This window comes from Arachis ipaensis, chromosome B5 (assembly GCF_059453495.1).
Source record: "Arachis ipaensis isolate K30076 ecotype BB chromosome B5, ASM5945349v1, whole genome shotgun sequence".
In the NCBI taxonomy this organism is placed as follows: domain Eukaryota; kingdom Viridiplantae; phylum Streptophyta; class Magnoliopsida; order Fabales; family Fabaceae; genus Arachis; species Arachis ipaensis.
The window spans coordinates 137,059,624-137,078,852 of NC_142440.1; the positions used below are offsets into that span (position 1 = coordinate 137,059,624).

General features: G+C 39.0%; 2 protein-coding genes across 2 annotated transcripts; both read right to left on the bottom strand.

Moving 5' to 3' along the window:
- Positions 1 to 12,017: 12,017 nt before the first annotated feature.
- Positions 12,018 to 15,133, bottom strand: LOC107641068 (putative AAA domain-containing protein C328.04). The gene is made up of 6 exons (XM_088487293.1): positions 15,034 to 15,133; positions 14,701 to 14,837; positions 14,422 to 14,522; positions 13,321 to 13,615; positions 13,057 to 13,241; positions 12,018 to 12,542 (listed from the first exon to the last, which is right to left on the bottom strand). The coding sequence occupies exons 1-6, from the start codon at positions 15,131 to 15,133 to the stop codon at positions 12,539 to 12,541; spliced, it is 822 nt and encodes a 273-aa protein (XP_088343419.1). The 3' UTR covers positions 12,018 to 12,538.
- On the bottom strand, positions 14,975 to 17,681 carry LOC148565902 (uncharacterized). The gene is made up of 3 exons (XM_088487654.1): positions 17,000 to 17,681; positions 15,929 to 16,921; positions 14,975 to 15,854 (listed from the first exon to the last, which is right to left on the bottom strand). The coding sequence occupies exons 1-3, from the start codon at positions 17,484 to 17,486 to the stop codon at positions 15,154 to 15,156; spliced, it is 2,181 nt and encodes a 726-aa protein (XP_088343780.1). The 5' UTR covers positions 17,487 to 17,681; the 3' UTR covers positions 14,975 to 15,153.
- Positions 17,682 to 19,229: the final 1,548 nt, after the last annotated feature.

Below are 19,229 nucleotides of genomic sequence, written 5' to 3' on the forward strand. Positions count from 1 at the left end.
CACTATTCTCTCTACTACGAAAAGGATGCCAGTTCGAATGGACTCCAGAATGCAAAGAAGCATTCCAGGAGTTCAAAAGGTTCTTAAGCCAACCCCCAATCCTGACCCAACCTCTAATTGGGGAAGAGCTCGTCCTCTATTTGTCCGTAGCAGACAAAGCTATAGCATCAGCCCTGATCCGAGAAGATGAAGTCGGGCAACATCCTGTGTACTTCACCAGCAAAGTTCTACAAGGCCCTGAACTAAGGTACCACAAACTAGAGAAGTTCGCTTACTCCCTAGTAATAGCCTCACGAAGGTTACGACCTTACTTCCAAGCTCACACAATAAGAGTCTGAACGAACCAACCAATGAAGCAAATCCTCCAAAAGATAGATGTTGCGGGGAGAATGGTTCAGTGGGCAATAGAGCTCTCCGAGTTCGACTTAAAGTACGAAACCCGAACGGCAATTAAAGCCCAATGCCTCACCGACTTCATAGCAGAGTATGCGGGAGATCAGGAGGAAAAGCCAACTACATGGGAATTATATGTAGATGGATCCTCAAACAAGACAGGTAGCGGTGCAGGCATAATACTAGCTAATGAAGGGGGAACACAAATAGAGGTTTTCCTCAAATTTGAATTCCTAGCTTCCAATAACCAGGCAGAATATGAAGCTCTAATCGCGGGTTTAAGGTTGGCAGAAGAGGTCGGCGCGACAAAAGTAATGATATTCAGCGACTCTCAAGTAGTAACCTCCCAAAAAAATGGAGAGTATCAGGCCAAAGATCCAAATATGAAGAGATACTTGGATAAAACTTTGGAGTACCTTAGACGCTTTGCAGAAACTGAGGTTAGACACATCACCCGAGATCTTAATAGCAGAGCAGACGCCCTCTCCAAGTTAGTAAGTACCAAACCAGGGGAAATAATAAAAGCTTGATCCAGGAAATCCTCCAAGAACCCTCTGTAGTTAAAACAGAGGCCAAGCAAGACGTCCTTGAAGTAACCGGGCTAAACCTTGGATGGATGAACCCCTTGGTCGAATACTTAAAATTCGACATCCTCCCTAAAGAGGAAAAAGAGGCCAAGAAAATTCGAAGAGAAGCACAACACTACACTCTGGTAAAAAAATATCCTCTATAAAAGAGGAATATCAACACAACTGCTAAAGTGCGTCCCGACCTCAAGGACAATTGAAGTGTTAGAGGAGGTTCATAATGGAATCTGCGGAAACCATCTCGGAGCCAGGTCGCTAGCCAGAAAGATAATCCGAGCTGGGTTCTATTGGCCGACCTTGCAAAAGGATGCCACAGAATTTGTTAAGAAGTGCCAGCCATGCCAAATGCACACAAATTTCCATGTAGCTCCCCCCCCCCCCCCCCGAGGAGCTCATCAGTATAACTTCTCCATGGCCTTTCGCAAAATGGGGGATGGATCTGTTAGGACCTTTTCCCCAAACCCCAGAACAAGTCAAATACTTAATTGTGGGAATAGACTACTTCACAAAGTGGATAGAAGCAGAACCATTAGCCACCATCACGGCCCAGAGAAGTCGGAGGTTCCTCTACAAAAATATTATCTCAAGGTATGGGATACCTCATTCCATCACCACGGATAATGGAACTCAGTTCATCGACTCTACATTCAGAGGCCTGGTAGCCAGTATGAAGATCAAACACCAGTTCACCTCGGTGGAACATCCACAAGCAAATGGACAAGCTAAGGCAGTTAACAAGGTCATACTGACAGGATTGAAGAAAAGGCTACAAGATGCAAAAGGAGCTTGGGCTGAGGAGCTCCCCCAAGTATTATGGGATTATCGAACGGCGCCACAATCTACCACAGGGGAAACACCCTTCCGACTTGTCTATGGCGTGGAAGCCATGATACCAGTAGAAATCGACAAGCAAAGTCCAAGGGTGATCTTCCATGATGAGGTCGGAACATACAGGGGCACAAAGAGGAACTTGAATTGCTCCCTGAAGTCCGAGAGCAAGCTCAGATAAGAGAAGCGGCATTGAAGCAAAGGATGACTACCAAATACAACAAAAAAGTCATTCAAAGGAGTTTCACCCCAGACGACTTGGTCTTAATCAGAAATGACATTGGAGTCAACAAATCTGGGGAGGGGAAGCTCGTTGCTAATTGGAAGGGACCATACAAGATTAGTGAGGTCTTAGGAAAAGGTTATTATAAGGTGACCGACTTAAATGGCACCGAGTTACCAAGGTCATGGCATGTTTGTAATATGAAAAGGTACTACAGTTAAAAGCGAACTTTACTCCCTGATGTAGTCTTTTCCCAACTTCATGGTTTTTTCCCAAAAAAGAAAGGGTTTTCCTGGAGGGGGGTTTTTAATGAGGCATCAAAGTAGAGACTAAGGGGCTACAAATTATCGAAAACCCTTAGTAGCAATAAAGTTACTTTACAAATAAATAAAGATCTTTTACAATATCTCTTATAAATTCCTTCTCGCTTTTCTTTCTTTCTACGAAACGCGCCGACTTAAGCTCGACAAAGCGTGAAAATCCCATGAACCGACCTAGATGGTCGTCAGGATAAAACGACGAGGTACAAGTCGGTGTAAAGAGGTTATAAAAGTAGATCGTGGCAAACTCAGAAATTATCTGACTTACAAGTCGGAAAAACCGAGAAGAAAGAAATACATCGCAAAAATAATCTAAGTCATAAAAACTCAATAGAAAAAAATTGAGTACCAGGGATACCAAAAAGAGATAAGAAAACCTATTAAATGGCTGTCCCAAGTCCTTGAGAAAATTTTAAGAGAAAACTTAGAAGAAGGGACAGTCAGCCAAGATGAAGGTTTTACAAAGGAAGGATCAAAAAGGTTTTTCGAAACCTAAAACAGAAAAGCATGCGCACAGCAGACAGAGAAAGGTAACCTAAACCCTTATCAAAAAAAAAAGGGTATTTTTAATTTTGTTTACGGCCAAAAAAAGGCCACCAAATTGTCAAAGCAAATCACCACCATAAGTAGAAACATAGAAATTGTTTAAAAAAGGGGGGACCCATAGGCCGGGCCCCCATATAGCCATAATAATTCAACTTGAAGCAGGAAGGTCACCACCAGGAGTCAGAGCACCAGAAGTCGGAGCGGCATCAGTAGAAGTCAGAGCAGGCTGGGAAAGGACCTCAGGAGGGACCCCCAAAGAGCTCGTAATATCACCCCGAGGAGGAGACTCCATTATCCACTGTCCCCGAGTCTTTAACTCGGAGTCAGTTTCATGTCGGGGAGGAGAGACAATCTCGCCATTCACCACAATTTTATCAAGATCTAAGGGAGAAAGGTCCAGGTCAGGAGCAATGACCCCGACCTGCTCCTTAAAGATCCTCCACGCCTCCTCCGCTCCCTCAGCAATGGAGTCCTCCAAGTCTTGGAAAGCGTCCCGACACCCAGAGAGCTCCTTCTTCAGGTCCAAATTCTCCGTAAAAAGCCTGACGTAATTTTACTCCGCCTTCTCCTTAAGGCCCTCCGCCATGGCACACTGGTCCATCAGTTTCTTCTCCCGCTCCCGAACCTTATCCTTCTCCTCCTTTAACCTGGCGACCTCCTCTTTCAACCTCTTCTCCTCCTCCTGATATAAAGAAATCCTCCCCTCCAGTTCTTCAACCCTTGGGGTAGAACTCAAAGAACTGAGGGGAGTATGTTCAAAAATATCTAGGAGTTTTGTACAAACCCCAGTTGCCCGAACACTTCCCTGAACTATGAGGTTTAGATGGTTCCGAACCATAGCATCATCCATACTAATAGTTGAATGAGAAAAAAGATGGGTTCGGACAAATTGAGGACCATCAAAACCAACCCCGGAAGAAGAGCCAGAAGTTTTCCGTTTCTTCTTCTCGGGTTCAGGGGAAGGTTGGGGCAGAGGGGGGGAGGGAGAAGGAAGAGAAGAAGTAGAGGAGGAGGATACCATAATGGGACGAGAGGAAGTCCCAAAATTGCGAGGAGGAGGAGGAGGGGGAAGATCGCCAGTAGCCCTCGCAGCGTCCACCCGCGCCCGAAATCTTTTTTTGGCATCCTGGACTTTCTGGTAGGAGGAGGCAGAAGCTTTCTTCACCATTTCTGAAAAGAAAACAAAAAGTCAATTCACAAAGAAGTCGGAATTTCAGAATTAGAAAACAGGTCGGAACAAAACAAAAAAAAACCATATCTACCTAATTGAGTCTGTACAAAGGTCGGAGACCCCTGGAGAAACTTTTTCGTATCCAAATAAGGGGCCCTCACCCAAACTTCTCGGAGGAATCCCACGACAACCTCCTCGACCTCATTTAGGTCATCCAAACCATACTTCTCCACAGGAGAAGCCTCCAGCCAGTATAAAGAAAAACGGGGAGCAGAATTCTCATCTAGAAAAAAGGGGTGGTGACCCTCTACAGCTCGAACTTTGAAGAAGAAATTTTTGAAATCATGGAAGGACTCGTCAAAAAGATTGAAGACTTTTCGACCCTGAATGGCCCGGAAAGACACCCACTGTTGTTTATTATTTTGCCCACTGAAGGGCTTAGTCATGTGAAATAGATAAAAGAAAATCCTCAGAGAAGTCAAAAACTCTAAGGCCTGACTGATAAGCTGATAAATTTTCAAAAAACCCCAAGAATTGGGGTGAAGCTGAGTAGGAGCAACTCGACAGTGACGCAAAACAGAAACCTCAAAAGCAGAAAAGGGCAGAAACACCCCCAGCCGAGTGAAAAAACTCTCGTACATAAAAAAGAAATAGGGTCCTCTTCAGAAGTCCTTCCGAAGCAAACCCGGTCTTCCAGACCCGGGGCGACCAACTCATACTTCGGCTCATCCTCATCAGAAGCGCAAATTCTATGATGAGTACGAAGGTTGGTGATGAAGTCGGTATCTACGAGAGGTTCTTCTCCCAGAACCGTGACATCCACCCATTGAGCAAGGGATTCTACAGAAGACATTTTTCCTAGAAAGGGATAGCGAAACCTACAAAGGAAAAAGATAAAAGATAAAAAAACAGGGTCTCTAAGGGGCCTGGAATCAAACAGAGTCACTAGAAGCCTATAAGCTAACCCTCCTCTCAAAATAAAAACATGCAAACAAAAGCATTTCGTGAAAAGAGAGTAGAGAAAAAGAACTAACCTTTGCTTGAAAAAGGATAGGGCAGTAGAAGGCTCAGAGAAAGAAGAATCCCTTCGAACAAGAAGCTTCATTCGAACAGAAGAGACGAAGTACGAAAGTTTTCATAAACGAAGCAAAGAAAGAGAGTGAAAGTATTTATAAATACGTTAGGGGCATAATGGTAAAAACGGAGGCCGTCATTTAAAGAGATGCACCGTTCCCAATGTAACTAATCCCCGCGTATGAATACCCATCGTAACAATATCAAACTACTAAATTTCAATATTGACTCCATCATCAATAACTTTAAATTTTTCCCGAGTTATCATTATTTTGGACTAACATCATATTTTGGCAATGACAAATATAGGCTTACTTTGAATTTAATGAAATATTATTGGTAATATAAGGTTATTATTTTGGAGTAACATCATATTTGTTGTATCGTGAAAAATGTTAGTTTCATTAGATTCATGTTTCTTTACTTTGAATTTAATGGAAGCTTGTTGTAATATTTTACTCTGGAAATAGTTTCATTACATTGAATTTAATGCAAGTTTGTTTTAACATTGCATCGTAGACTTAGTTTATGAACTTTGCATATTTTATCACTTTAAATTTTCCAGCAAGTTTATTGTAACACCACACAACATAAAATTCCATGTTCAAAGAAAGTACATAGGCACCTAACATAAAAAAATTAAATGCAAAAGTATAGTACAATAATACGGAATAAACAATACAAAAGATTAAATTCAGGAGAACACCAGCTGCACACTAAGAAGTTGGAATATGACCACTCGAACTTGAACCAACACACTATGACCCTCGTTTCACAAAGCTTGCAACAACGAGAACCATTCATCTCATTTGTGTCCACTTCGTTTAAGTAATGAGTTGATCAAGGCTTGCCCTTCACCAAATGATTCAAGGTGGGATTAGAAATTAACTCTGGTACGATCCTATATATACAGGTCATACTCTTGGATTACCTAATTAATGGTACAATCTCCACTGGATGCATTGTTTGAATTTCATCCATCTTGTAAAATCATTAACATATACCTTCCAATCAAAATGATAGTTGGAACAACAAGCAAAGACATGACGGCATGAAACTCGATCTATTTGAAAATTAAGACAGTCACAAACTCTCTTCATGAGATTAACCATGTATTATGCATGTGCCACTAGGAATTTCATGCACCTCGAATACCTCATTGCACTCTTCAAATCGACTAACTTGCATGTTTACAGATGCTTGTTGATTTGCATGAAGCCGCCTAGCGGCAAATTCTAAGAAAGCAAATCCAGCATTTAGTTGCATACGAACTTTGACACTCCTATGGATAAATAACGCATTCAATTGATAAAAAAAACTTGCTTGGACTATTTCTGTAACTAGAAGATCGCATACTACCTTCAACACATAATTGATGCACTCAATTAGGTTCTTGGTCATTTGACACCAAAGATATCAATCGATAAATGCCAAAACCCACTTTTCACGCGTGCAATCCTATTGTATGCCTTGTCACGCTAACACAACCGCTAGTAATATATGTTATATTCATGTTTTGTCCTAGAACAACTTGCATGAAACAACACGGGATTATATTACACATGACATATTCAACAATCAAAACAAAATTAAAAAGTGGTAAATAATAAATATAAATGTGTGACTTACCTATGTTGATTACAAGTTTGCTCAAGTGTAGTGTCTTGAATCTCTTTATGAAGTTCAATACAATGTGCCTTACATAAAATAGATAGAATGATATCGGAGGATTCCACTTACTATTACTATAAGTTATCGCGGACTTGATAGATGCTTGATGATTAGAAATAACCAATGCTATCTTGAGTAACAACATTCTTCTGCAAATTATCAAGGAAAAGCACCATGCATCAACGGTCTCATCCTCAACTATAGCAAATCCAACTAGCACAATATTTTTATTGTCATCTTGTGCAACTGGAACTAACAAAGTTCCCTTGTATTTTCCATAAAGGCTGGGTTGCTATTAACCTGAACAAATGGTTTGCAGTGCTCTAATACAAGGAAAGAAAATACAAAATACTTAATGCATTATAGCACATGTATATATGAGGATTTTTTATTGAAATAAACAAAAAAAAATATTATCTCCCAAAATACGCACGGATAAAAAAATAGATCCCAAAATCTGCATCACCAATTCGCAGCGGATACCACGAAGCAAAATGATTTTGCTTGAAGTATTAAAATGAAAATGAAAAGCTTGACAAAAAAAAATCTACAAAATATTTGGGGTAAAAAACCCTAATAAGCCAAGTCAAGAATCATGTAACGTAAATACGCCAAAGCGAAAATCGTTTCAGCAATAAGTCAAACCATATTTTTATATAATTCGAACCAAGGTGGTTCGAACTCCATTCGTTAATAATTCGAACCAGGATAGTTCGAATTAAGGTGAGAGAAACGTTGAACGTAATTCGAACCAAGGTGGTTCAAACTCAAAATCAACGTAATTCGAACCAAGGTAGTTCGAATTATGCATTCGAAATCAACCCATGTAATTCGAACCAACCTCGTTCGAATTACTCTTGAAGTGGCTCCTTAGTAATTCGAACCTACCTGGTTCGAATTACTCGTGTTTTGGCTATATAAGGAGTTCGAATCAGCCTCATTCGAACCATTCTTCCTTTGCCCTACCCCACCAAATCCCAGAGAAAACGACCCAGATTCTCTCCGACGAAGACCTGAACGGAATACTCTGCTGATGGGGGACGATCCGGCACGGTTATATCGCTTGGACGGAGTTGCTCATATAGCCGAGGTCATCAACGACGAGGTTAGTACAGAAATAACTTCGTGCTAGCGGTATATGTGACTTAGTGGTTTTGCATGCGGGTTAGATGGTGGTTTATGTAGGAGATTTATGTTAGTGGTTTATGTTAGTAGTTTATGTTAGTGGTTTATGTTAGGGGTTTTATGTTAGTGGTTCTACTTAAGCTGTTCTATGTTAGCGGTTTAGTTGTGCGGTCTATTGGTTTGTTTTGCATGTGGTTCTTGGTGATGTATTTTTATGCGGTTTTACTTAGTATAATGTTTTGTTGATGATTTATCGTGTTGGTGGTGTTTGTCGTTGTTTATAAAGCTGGTTTTAACATTGCGGTGCATTTCATGCGCAGCCTCAGCGATGCATCAGGAGCATGCGGCGGCAACAGGGCATGCGACTGGATGACAGATACGTTCCGTACTTGCAGATGGCTGGTCTATACCATCTTGCAAGGCTGAACGATAGATGGTTCCGGCTAGACGAGGCCCTTGTCAGTGCATTCGTCGAGCGATGGCGTCCGGAAACGCACACGTTTCATATGCCGTTCGGAAAGTGCACGATCACACTCCAGGACGTGGCATACCAGTTGGGTTTGCCAGTGGATGGGCGTTACGTTAGCAGCTGCCTATCAGAGTTCCATATATACATCCAGGGTGGGCGTCCAGCCTGGGAGTGGTTCCAAGAGTTGCTTGGAGTGATACCTCCTCCTAGCCAGGTTCAGAAGTACGCAGTGAACTGCAGCTGGTTTCAGGAGACTTTTGGTGAGTGCCCCGAGGGAGCCGATGACTTTTCGCTCGACGTCGTCCTCCTCTGCATCACCCAACAATCCGTCTCCGACGCCATCCGGTGGAACGCCCTGTAAAGCGTTCGGCAGAATATCAAATGATCCTACCACGTCGCCTACTCCGTCATTGAGATCAACAGCAAAAGACGGGGAGGCTACAGGTTGGACCGCTGGCTCGTACACAGGGACGGACGAAGAAGCAACGGCAGGCCTGGAACTGGAACCGGCTGCCGTGGCCATAGTGGTGGTATTCCGGTTCGAACCCCCTGAGCTGGATACCACATCAACCAGCTTTGCCAACAATTCTGGTGTCATCACCTCCGGAAACTGCCTCCGACAAAGAAACATGACTTGCAGGTCCTCATCACTACCAATCGTGAAACAATCATACTTCACGGTATCCTGCAGGACCGTGACTGGAATGCGATAGAAAAACTTCTTAACCCGCTTCGCACCTTCCAGACCAAGTTTCGTCAGCACAGATCTAACAAGGTCATCATAGCTTGTCGTTGGATTCACGACAATACAGAGAGGATCCTTATGTGTGAACTTCAAACCGGAACGAGTTTTCCTTTTAATGGATCCTCTGTGGTGAACCAAAACAACAAAACTCTCCTCACTAGCCATCTTACACCCTCTAATGAGAGCAACTCACGTTTACAACCCTATATATACTGCTCTGTATACCACTAAATCGAACCATGGTTGTTCGAATTAGGATTTGTGTAATTCGAACCAGCTTGGTTCGAATTACTTGAAGCAGCATCTCTTCCTATAATTCGAACCAGCATGGTTCGAATTATATGAAGCAGCTTCTTTCTCTGTAATTCGAACCAGCTTGGTTCGATTTACTTGACCCATTTTCTCTCTCTGTAATTCGAACCACCCTGGTTCGAATTATTAACAAATGGAGTTCGAACCACCTTGGTTCGAATTATATAAAAATATGGTTTGGCTTATTGCTGAAACGAATTTCACTTTGGCATATTTACGTTACATGATTCTTGACTTGGCTCATTAGGGTTTTTTACCCAAATATTTGAAATTCAAACTTGTTGGGAACATGAATGCTTTTATGATTGAGTGGGCCCAATTTATCTTTGCTACACCTACTATTCCTTTTCCCCCTTTGGATTCACATATATAGAGTTGTCATTTATAGAGATGACAAATTCTCTCGGCAGGTCGAGTATTCGCGGAGATTTACCCGCTGGGGAGCAAATTTAGGGAGTATTTTTTCTGTGGGTGATGACTACAAGTACCCGATTAATAAATGGGGTAGGGCAAGGGGAGTAATATCTACCCCGTGGGTATCTGTATAATATCGTGAATATAAAATTACATGAATACCCAAGGAGATGAGTGAGACGAAGGAAGGTGTGTGAGAGCCTGGGAGGGAACTGGGTGGGAGCGGTTGGATGCTTGCCAACGACGCTACTGAAGGAAACTTTGTGACTTTGAGAGGAAGAAGGAGGTGAGGTCATTAGGGTGAGGCACTGAAGGCTAGGGAAGGATTTCTAACTTAAGGGGTGTGTGTGTGTGTATATATATGATGGATTCTACTATGTCTATGCTTATGGTGGTTATAGTGGCTATGCAAGTGTTGTTAAAATTAAAATCACACTATATATATATATATATATGCATTCAAAATTAACAAGTTCAACCTCAAAACACATAATAAATTAAAATAATACTACAATTATAACAAATACTTTAGAACACATATTCAAATCCTTCACAAGTATGTATCTGGTTCAACATAGAACACACACAATCGAAGGTTAATATAACACAATCGAAAAAAAAAACAATTAAATGTTCTAATAAATTAAAAGTCTAAAATTGAAATCCTCTGATATTTTCATCTTCCATCAACATCTTCATCTTCACCATCTTCTTCAGAAACGTCATTTCTTTCAGGTTCAAGTTTGACATGATCAACAAAATCATCATCATTCACATGTTCATGTTCTTCCATTAATTTTTATTTGGATCCCCAATAAACTCACACTCACCTCCCTCACCTATGTTAAGCTTATTACTATTCATACTTGGAATAGCAAATTCAATAATAGGGTCATCATTAGTATTGTCATGCGTTGGTGGGTGAGAATGCTCAACACGTTTAGCAAAATTCTCATCAATCTCTTAAGTTATCCACTCATCATCAGAATGTACTGCCTCAAATTCAAGTTTCGAAATTTTTCTAATATGCTTACTCTTTAACTTCGAATTGTACATCACATACACTAAGTCATTCACTTTCTTTTGATACAATCTGACTTTTTCTCTTTGTATGAACCTCAAAACATATAATACCAATAGTTAATATGTATACAAAAATAAAAAATAAAATGAATGAAGAATAATTTTGGAAATCACCATTTCAAATGCACTCCAGTTACGCTCACATCCAAAAGAGCTACAAGCTTAGAACACGGATAGCAAACTTTTTTAGTTATGGACAACTATCTCTATAAAAGTCCCACAACTCAGTAGGTAACATGGTCTTTCTACTACTCTTTGTAGTTTTATTGCCAAAGAGGCCCCTAGCATGTTGAATTCAGGAAGTTGAAGACCAATCTTACTCCTTTCTTCTTGGTTAGGAACCAATTTTATCATACAACTATACCATGAAATTAGGTTCATAGAGGTAATAAGGATTAAGATAATACACAGCAGCATACAATGGCCTATGTAGTTAGCTTTCCCACCTCTCATAAATAATTTCCCATATATGTTCATAATGAAAAATAGCAAATGCAAATGAATAAGAATAACAAAATCAAATAAATAACTAAATAAGAAAACAACATAACATGGTACATTGATAATCAAATTTTAAGAAAGTCACGTTAACCTTTTTTGTTGAGAATTGTCCTTTTTCTTTTCCTTCTCCTTCTCTGTTTGCTCAAGGTAATCCTCATCATCACCAAATCTTCTCTTCTTCAATGATGCACTACAAGAAAATCAGTTTTTTGCCACGCTTTTAAAGTGTGCCAAAAAGTACAAAAAAGCGTGACAATAACTTTTCACCACACTTTTTGAGCTATCGACATGCTTTTAAAAGGGTCACATTCCCAAGGGTGCTGGTTGCTCTATTGCCACGCTTTTGTCGATCTATTGGTACACTTTATTTTTGTCGTGCTTTCATCTATTGCCATGCTTAAAAACATGGTGGTATGGATAACCCTATAACCACGCTTTTAAAGCCTGCCAATAGCTACATAAACCCTTCACTAGGCCACTCCACACTACTTTCAACATTGTGGAAGCTAGCATAATCAAGATTAAATAATTAATCATTATGCAAAAACTAAATCATGTTATCAAAATAAACTTTATATAAAAATACAATCATAAACTGGCACAGGAAAATTGAAAAGAAAAAAAAGAAAATAAATTCACTACAAAGTCATTACTTTGCAAAATAAATTTTATAATATCTAAAACACACTACTCAGTTGAATGTACAGCTTCATCTAAGACTTCATGATTCTATATCTAACAGAACATTTGAAGTGGTCATTATATTCACCAGCTGTCAATATCACAATCCGCAAATGGCTCTCTGTGTTACCATAAAACTTGGAAAAGATTCAACTAATCTACATAAAGAAATCCAAAAACAGATAAAGATACGTTATTTTGGAGACTGTTGAGGAGCATCTTTTGTTCTTGTTTTGATCCTATCACAGCTGCAGTTGCTACTACTATCATTGCAGCCATAGCTGCACCCATTTTTACACCACCTGCAGCCTTCATTGCGTCGGCTATTTGAGCGAATGCTGCGACCATTCCACAAGTATAGCCCTCAATGCAAGTGTTGGTTTTCTTGCCATATTCTACCTGCAAAAGAGCAAATCAAATTGATACCAACTTGCATACTAAGTTTATTACATATTAGCATAGGAATGACATCTTCAAACACAAAGAAACCCATGGTTTTTGACAATCAGCAACATCAATATAAATGCATGCCAGCGATAAACCATGAACTTTCAAGGATTGCTATTTAACCCTCTAAAAATGAAAGGCCTTTCTCATACAGAAAATGTACACAATAGCAATGATAAAACCATTTTTAAGCTTAATACAAGTATTCACAAAACTTAGTAACTCGATTAATAGAGTGCCTGAAAGAAAGGGGAAACGATAAATCTGCATGTTTAAAGATAAAAGACTACCAATTAGTACACAACCTGTACAATATTATGTAGAATAACAAGAGCTTTTCTTTAATGGGGCAAACTATACTTTGGTTCTTGATGATCCAAGGTTCCCTATGAATCATAGCCATTGAAAATTTGAACCAATGGCTGATGTTAGCACTTAGAATAAGATATTGAAATAGTATGTTTACCTTCTTAGAAGCCGCCTAATAACAGCCTCATCAAGATTAAAGGGCCTATTTGTAGCAGCGAGAACAAATACACGCTCTTTATCTTTTGTTTGCAGACCATCCCAATTCATCATGAACTCATTCTTCATTTTACGCATAGTCTCATGTTTGCCAGGAGTTTCACGTCTTCCTAACATACTGTCGACCTGACACACAAAATATTAAACCAGGAAAAAATACAGAAAAAGATAACAGAAAAGGAAAACACATAAATATGATACTAACCTCATCAACAAAAATAACACTTGGGGCAATCTTGCTGGCTAGAGAAAAGACAGAAAAGATAGAAGCCCCCACCTTAGCCAACTGTCCTTTGCTAAAAAGTTCAGGTCTCCGTAGAGGAAGCATGACCAACTCCTTCAAGGTGTCCTTCACATTTTCTAAAACCCCAATATCATCAAAAGTGACCCCAATATCACTTGGAGGAATCACATCAGCAAGTAGCTCTTTCTCAAATTCATTCTCAATAACCACATCTTGAGCAAAATGGGGAGGGGAAAAAGTAAAACAACAATATATACTGAGAATTAAAGAATAGTCCCCATATATTTCAGTAAAGAACCACCATCAAAACAAGTAATTGAAGTTCCATCTAAAAAATATGTTTAAGAGGCTACAATGCAAAATTCAATTACAGTTGGCCATGGGTGCTGAAGATTTGATTCAAATAGTAACAAGGACAACAAAAGAGTTGAAAATCAGTGATTATATTACCTTCAGCAATTTCTTTGAATTCTTGTTTTCACCTTTAATGCCCTGCAGAATGTTCAACCCATACTTAAGGCTGAACAAATAAAATGTAAAATAAATGTTACAAGACGAATTTAAGTACATATAAAATGTAAAAGTAGTGTTTACAGGTGAACTTAAGTTCACATAATTCTATTTGTTTTACTGCTTAATTTTCTTAGGGTCAATAGGATTATAGGAGGGAGACATATAAATATTATTAGACGTCATAAAAGACTTATCCCTTTCAGAAGTTGATGATCTTAAAAACATTACTAGAATTGAGCCATTGACATCAGTTTAAAATCATATTTCATCTTCCTTCGAATGTTGGCCTTTCAAAGATCTCTAAATAGCATCTAATGGTACAGAGCCAATTTTTCTATGAATCAATATTGGTAAATGAAATTAAGGTCAATAATGTCCACTGGATAGATTAACTAGCCCAATGCATCATACTACCACACACACACTTTTTCATTGAAACACTAAGTAGAAAAATAATTTAAAGAAAAAAAATTAAAACGCATCCACTGTTTATTTTCCATGACAATAAATTCATCAGGAGCATCAAAATTAGTATGCTAAAATTCAAACAGGAGTAAAACTCCCATGTAATGAACATTCGCTTCACTTCCATTCCACATCACTACAACATCGAGAAACAGCAAAACAGTGAGGGAACCAAAATAATGAACCTTATCACATAGGAACAAAGAAACAATGAGGGAATAAATACGTACCTTGAAGTGTTTATGGTGAGGGTTGAGCACCGATTAAGGGGGAGGCAGCGACGATTGAGGGAAGAGCGAGAGAGAGGCAGCAAAGATAGTGGTAGGGTTTGCGAGATAGAGTGATTGCCGAGGGAGGGCGCACCAATGGAGGGCGCGCTGACAGATGGCGTGCTGACGGAGGGCACGCCGACAGAGGCAGCTTCGATGGAGGGTTGCGAGAGAGGGTGCGAGGGTTGCGAATCTGAGGAGGAGGCTTGTGATAGAGGGTGCGATAGAAGGCTGGGAGAGAGGGTTCTCACTTCTCAGTGATGAGTTCTTAGTGATGAAGGGTGTTCGAGGGTTCTCACATACATCGTGAGTGAAAGGGTTTTCTCTTCTCAGTAGAGCTATCTTCTGAAAACAAAAATTACAAAAAGGTGATATACAAAAAGGTGAAAAAAAAAAAAACCATCAATACTCCTACTGTCCTACAGACCTCTACCAATACCACCTGAACTTGAACCAGCATGCTGAGGGCATCGACTAGAGCTATCACTCTTTTCTCCGCATAGAGTACACTGCCAAGCACCACGCATTTTTCGCGAATCCATTTCACTCACGTAGGGGTTGATTTGGGTTGTCCTTTTGCCACTTTCATCAGTGATGGATTACCGATTACCTTTGGACCTTTATATTTAGGCCATGTATCTGGGTCGCCTAGTGGTGCAAATTTTGCACTGTAAACCTTACGAATTTCAGACATCTTGTACACGTCATTTACATATACTTGCCAATCAAGACGTTGGTTAGCACAACAAGCAAGCACGTGGCGACATGGAAGTCGCTCCACTTGAAAATGACCACAATCACAAACTCGTTGCGCAAGATTAACGGTGAATATTGAACCGTTGTCCATTTCATGGACCTCAAACACTTCATTGTGCCTGTCGAATCGGTTTACCACTATGTTTCCCGCACGATGAAGATTTTCTTTAACCCGTCGAGTGGCAAACTCTGAATAAGTAAATCCATTACGAATACGCTCGTGAGCCTCATCACTCTTCCGAGTAAACAACTTATTCAGCCAATAACATGTAGCTCTAAGTACCGCATTTACAGGAAGGTTGCGTGCACCCTTCAGGGCCGAATTTATGCACTCTACCATATTTGTCGTCATATGACCCCAACGATAACCCTCGTCAAATGCCAATACCCAACGCTGAAGACCGATCTCATCACACCAATTAGTGTATGCCTCGCCTCGCTCCCGAAGCCTCTCATAGTTTATATTGTACTCCTGCTTTGTTCTAGAATAGCCTACAAAACACCATATTATCATAAGTAGGCACTATAAATTTATTATCAATTGGACTAAAAGTAGTTTCAAATACCTATGTTAATAACAAGTTTATGCAAGTGTGGGGTCTTGAATCTCTTTAAGAAATTAGCTCCAATGTGCCTAATGCAAAACATGTGTCGTGCTCTTGGCGGTGCCCAAGCACCGTCACTACGAGCTATTGCTGCCTGGATGGACTCATGGCAATTAGAGATAATACCCACACCATCTTGAGTAACAACATTTTTTCGCAATTGATGAAGAAAAAAGTCCCACTCATCGGCGGTCTCACTCTCTACGATGGCAAAAGCAATCGGCACAATGTTTTGGTTCCCATCTTGTGCAATCGCAACCAAAAGTGTACCTTTAAATTTTCCATAAAGCCGTGTGCTGTCAACTTGGACTAATGGCTTGCAATGTCTGAATGCTCTAATACAGGGAGAGAAACTCCAAAATACCCGCCGAAGTATCCTTATGTCATTTACCTCTTCACTCCCACGATAAATAGGTAGAGTCTCTATTCGAACTCGTGAGCCTGGCATCTTGGCACACATTGCCATGCACCACCATGGCAGAGTCCGGTAAGAAATTTTCCAATCACCAAAGATTTTTGCAACACACTTCTGCTTTGCCAACCAAGCCTTACGATAACTTACAGTATAGTTGAACTTAGATTGAACTTCTGCAATTATAGATTTCACCTTTAACGATGGGTTAACTTCAACTAATGGCCTGATAGCATCTACAATCATATTTGAGTCTAACTTGAAATGATTTTGTGAAATCGTTCCAGTGGTACACGTGTGTCTGCCATTGTAACTCCGAATCTCCCAATAGCCTTTCTTTCTATTCAAACTAGCTCGAATAAGCCAATCACAACCTTTGTCATGCCTTTTACATTTTGCATATAACGTCATAGGCTGAAACGCGTACATCGTGTAAGCGACTCCTCTAGAGATAGTATAATTCTTGATTGCGGAGATCACTGACTCTTTAGAACTAAATTCCATTCTAATACTAAACTCACCATCATTGGCCGCCACAACGCCTTCACAAAACAAATGTGAACTATCATTAGTTAGTCATGGGTAAATAAACAAATGGTAACTATATTGAATAAACATACCTATATTTGCATACTCATTCTCATCTTCGTTTTCGTCATTGACTTCATAGTTGGCTTCGAAGTCATCTTCACTATCACTGTTATCTTCTTCCCAAACTATATCCCTAACTTCATCCATGTCTGACTCGTGGTCAATCGCATCTGTACCAAGATGTTCAAACTCGACATACAATTCTATCATTGTCACTTGAAATCGACTCTGTTGATAAATATGAAACATTTGCTGCATATTTGTGTCATCAGTAATGGACATTATATGAAACTGCATTAGCTTGCCAAATAAGATGACCGGATTTCTGTATAAAATATTGTTCACTCTCTTTGAAATATGACTTTGTATGCTTCTACAAAGATTGTTTTGTAACTCCGCAAACGTCATGGTGCATGGAATAACAAGGGAAAACGGATGTGGTATAATCTCACCCTCATGTGTATGTGGTATAATTTCACTATTATAATACACTCGCAAATTTGCCGTACCTTCCATTGCTTCCAAAAGCCTCAACTTTTCCTTCTCCTTAAACTCACTCTCCTAAAATTTTACACCACCGATACTTACCAAAAACTCACGATGCTCGAGAAAGAATGGAGAACAGCTTTTATCGTCAAACCTCCCAATTTAAGCATGTAAAATAATCAAAACACAGCTTACGTTTTGCATAAACCAACCGATTAAAAGAAAGAATGACACCTGCATTTTGTCAACAAAATAAAAAGCTGCTAAAAAAAACAACCTGCATTTTGTAATTAAAAAAAATATGAAAAACGCAACTCGTGAATTACAGGAAAAAAAAATTAAAAAACATGGAAAACGCAACATTTAATTTCCCTAACACCATATGCAAGCAATTATCCCATGCAGACTCATTTGGACATGTATCACCAAATACTATATGAAAGAAAATTAAGCCCTATTATTTGGTTTAAAGTATTATAGTTATAATAAACAGGAAAAATTGTTAATATATATAGGAAATAAGTTACCAAGTTAAAATAAGATACCATAAAATTAATTATATAATCTGACAAAAGGTACTTATAATATATGTTGGAGATCCACTTATGTCTCGCATGTGGTACAAATATTGTGGTCAAATAACTTTCACTAACTATTGACTCGTCTGTAGAGGCTGAAAAGGATCACCATAGAGGTTGAAGATGAGGAAGTGAGGGCGATGGTAAAATGGGTATGGGTGAGGGTTGGATTATGATGTTAATTTTGATTCAGGAAATGTAGGTAATTAGAGATAAAGTGAGAGGACTCCCACCAAGTTTAGAGCAAAATGGGGATAGCTGACACCGATCTGCATGCAAATCAAGAAAGTATTCACTTGATTTCGGAAAAAAATTAAATAAAAAATAAAATTATATGTTAGAATTAAATTAAAAATTAATTGTTATTGACTTTATTAAAATCTAAAATTATATGTTAATGAGTAATATGAGTCAACAAATAATCTTTTGTAGTTAAAAATAAAAAGTTGTATTCATTCAAAAAATAAATTAACAAATTGAAATAATAAAATTCAAAATGTTGTGACTTCACTAAAATTTAATATTAAATGTTATTGACGTCATTAAAATTTAAACTTATATGTTAGTGAGTAATCACAATAATGGAGTCATAAAAAAATCTTTTTGTATTTAAAAATAAAAAAAAACTAAAATTTGTATTAATTTAAAATAAAGATACAAATTAGAAAAAAAAAAAAAACAATGACCATGGAGTTGTCATCTCAACTCGGCCGAAGATGGGGTCAGGCCGGTCAGCAACGGGCTGGCTGAGGGGAAAATCCAGTTCCACTCTTCGGATCTGTGTGTTTTCTACCGGATCCAGTGATATTTTTCCGATTTGCATACAGATCGGTGCCGGTTATCGTGATTTTGCTCTAAAATGGGTTGGTAATACCCTGATCTACGATGACACAATAATAAAACGGAGCTACTCAAATGAAGATACAAAAAATATCTTTTTATGAAGATGCTTTGTATAAAAGTGTGATTTATTAATTTGGCCACACTTCAAATAAAAACAACACTTTTATAACATATCAAAATCTAACCCTACAATCCATCCTCTAAGGGTCAAAAAGAAAAATCATTATATGAAGACAATTATAACATCTTCATAGGAGTACCCACCATAATAAAAAATTGTATATTTATAGACAAAGTTGTATTAATTTATTTCAGGAATAAATAAATTTATTTATTTTATTTCAAAAAAAAA

Bases quoted from the DNA above. Each gene is read 5' to 3' on its own strand.
- LOC148565902 (XM_088487654.1), bottom strand. From the start codon at position 17,486: ATGGAAGGTACGGCAAATTTGCGAGTGTATTATAATAGTGAAATTATA. The intron at 16,922-16,999 runs GTATGTTTATTC...TGTTTTGTGAAG, and splicing joins GAATGAGTATGCAAATATAG to GCGTTGTGGCGGCCAATGAT. The intron at 15,855-15,928 runs GTATTTGAAACT...GGTGTTTTGTAG, and splicing joins TAAACTTGTTATTAACATAG to GCTATTCTAGAACAAAGCAG.
- LOC107641068 (XM_088487293.1), bottom strand. From the start codon at position 15,133: ATGCGTGGTGCTTGGCAGTGTACTCTATGCGGAGAAAAGAGTGATAGC. The intron at 14,523-14,700 runs GTGCGCCCTCCC...CTATGTGATAAG, and splicing joins TGTCAGCGCGCCCTCCATTG to GTTCATTATTTTGGTTCCCT. The intron at 13,242-13,320 runs GTTAGTATCATA...TTTGTGTGTCAG, and splicing joins GTGTTATTTTTGTTGATGAG to GTCGACAGTATGTTAGGAAG.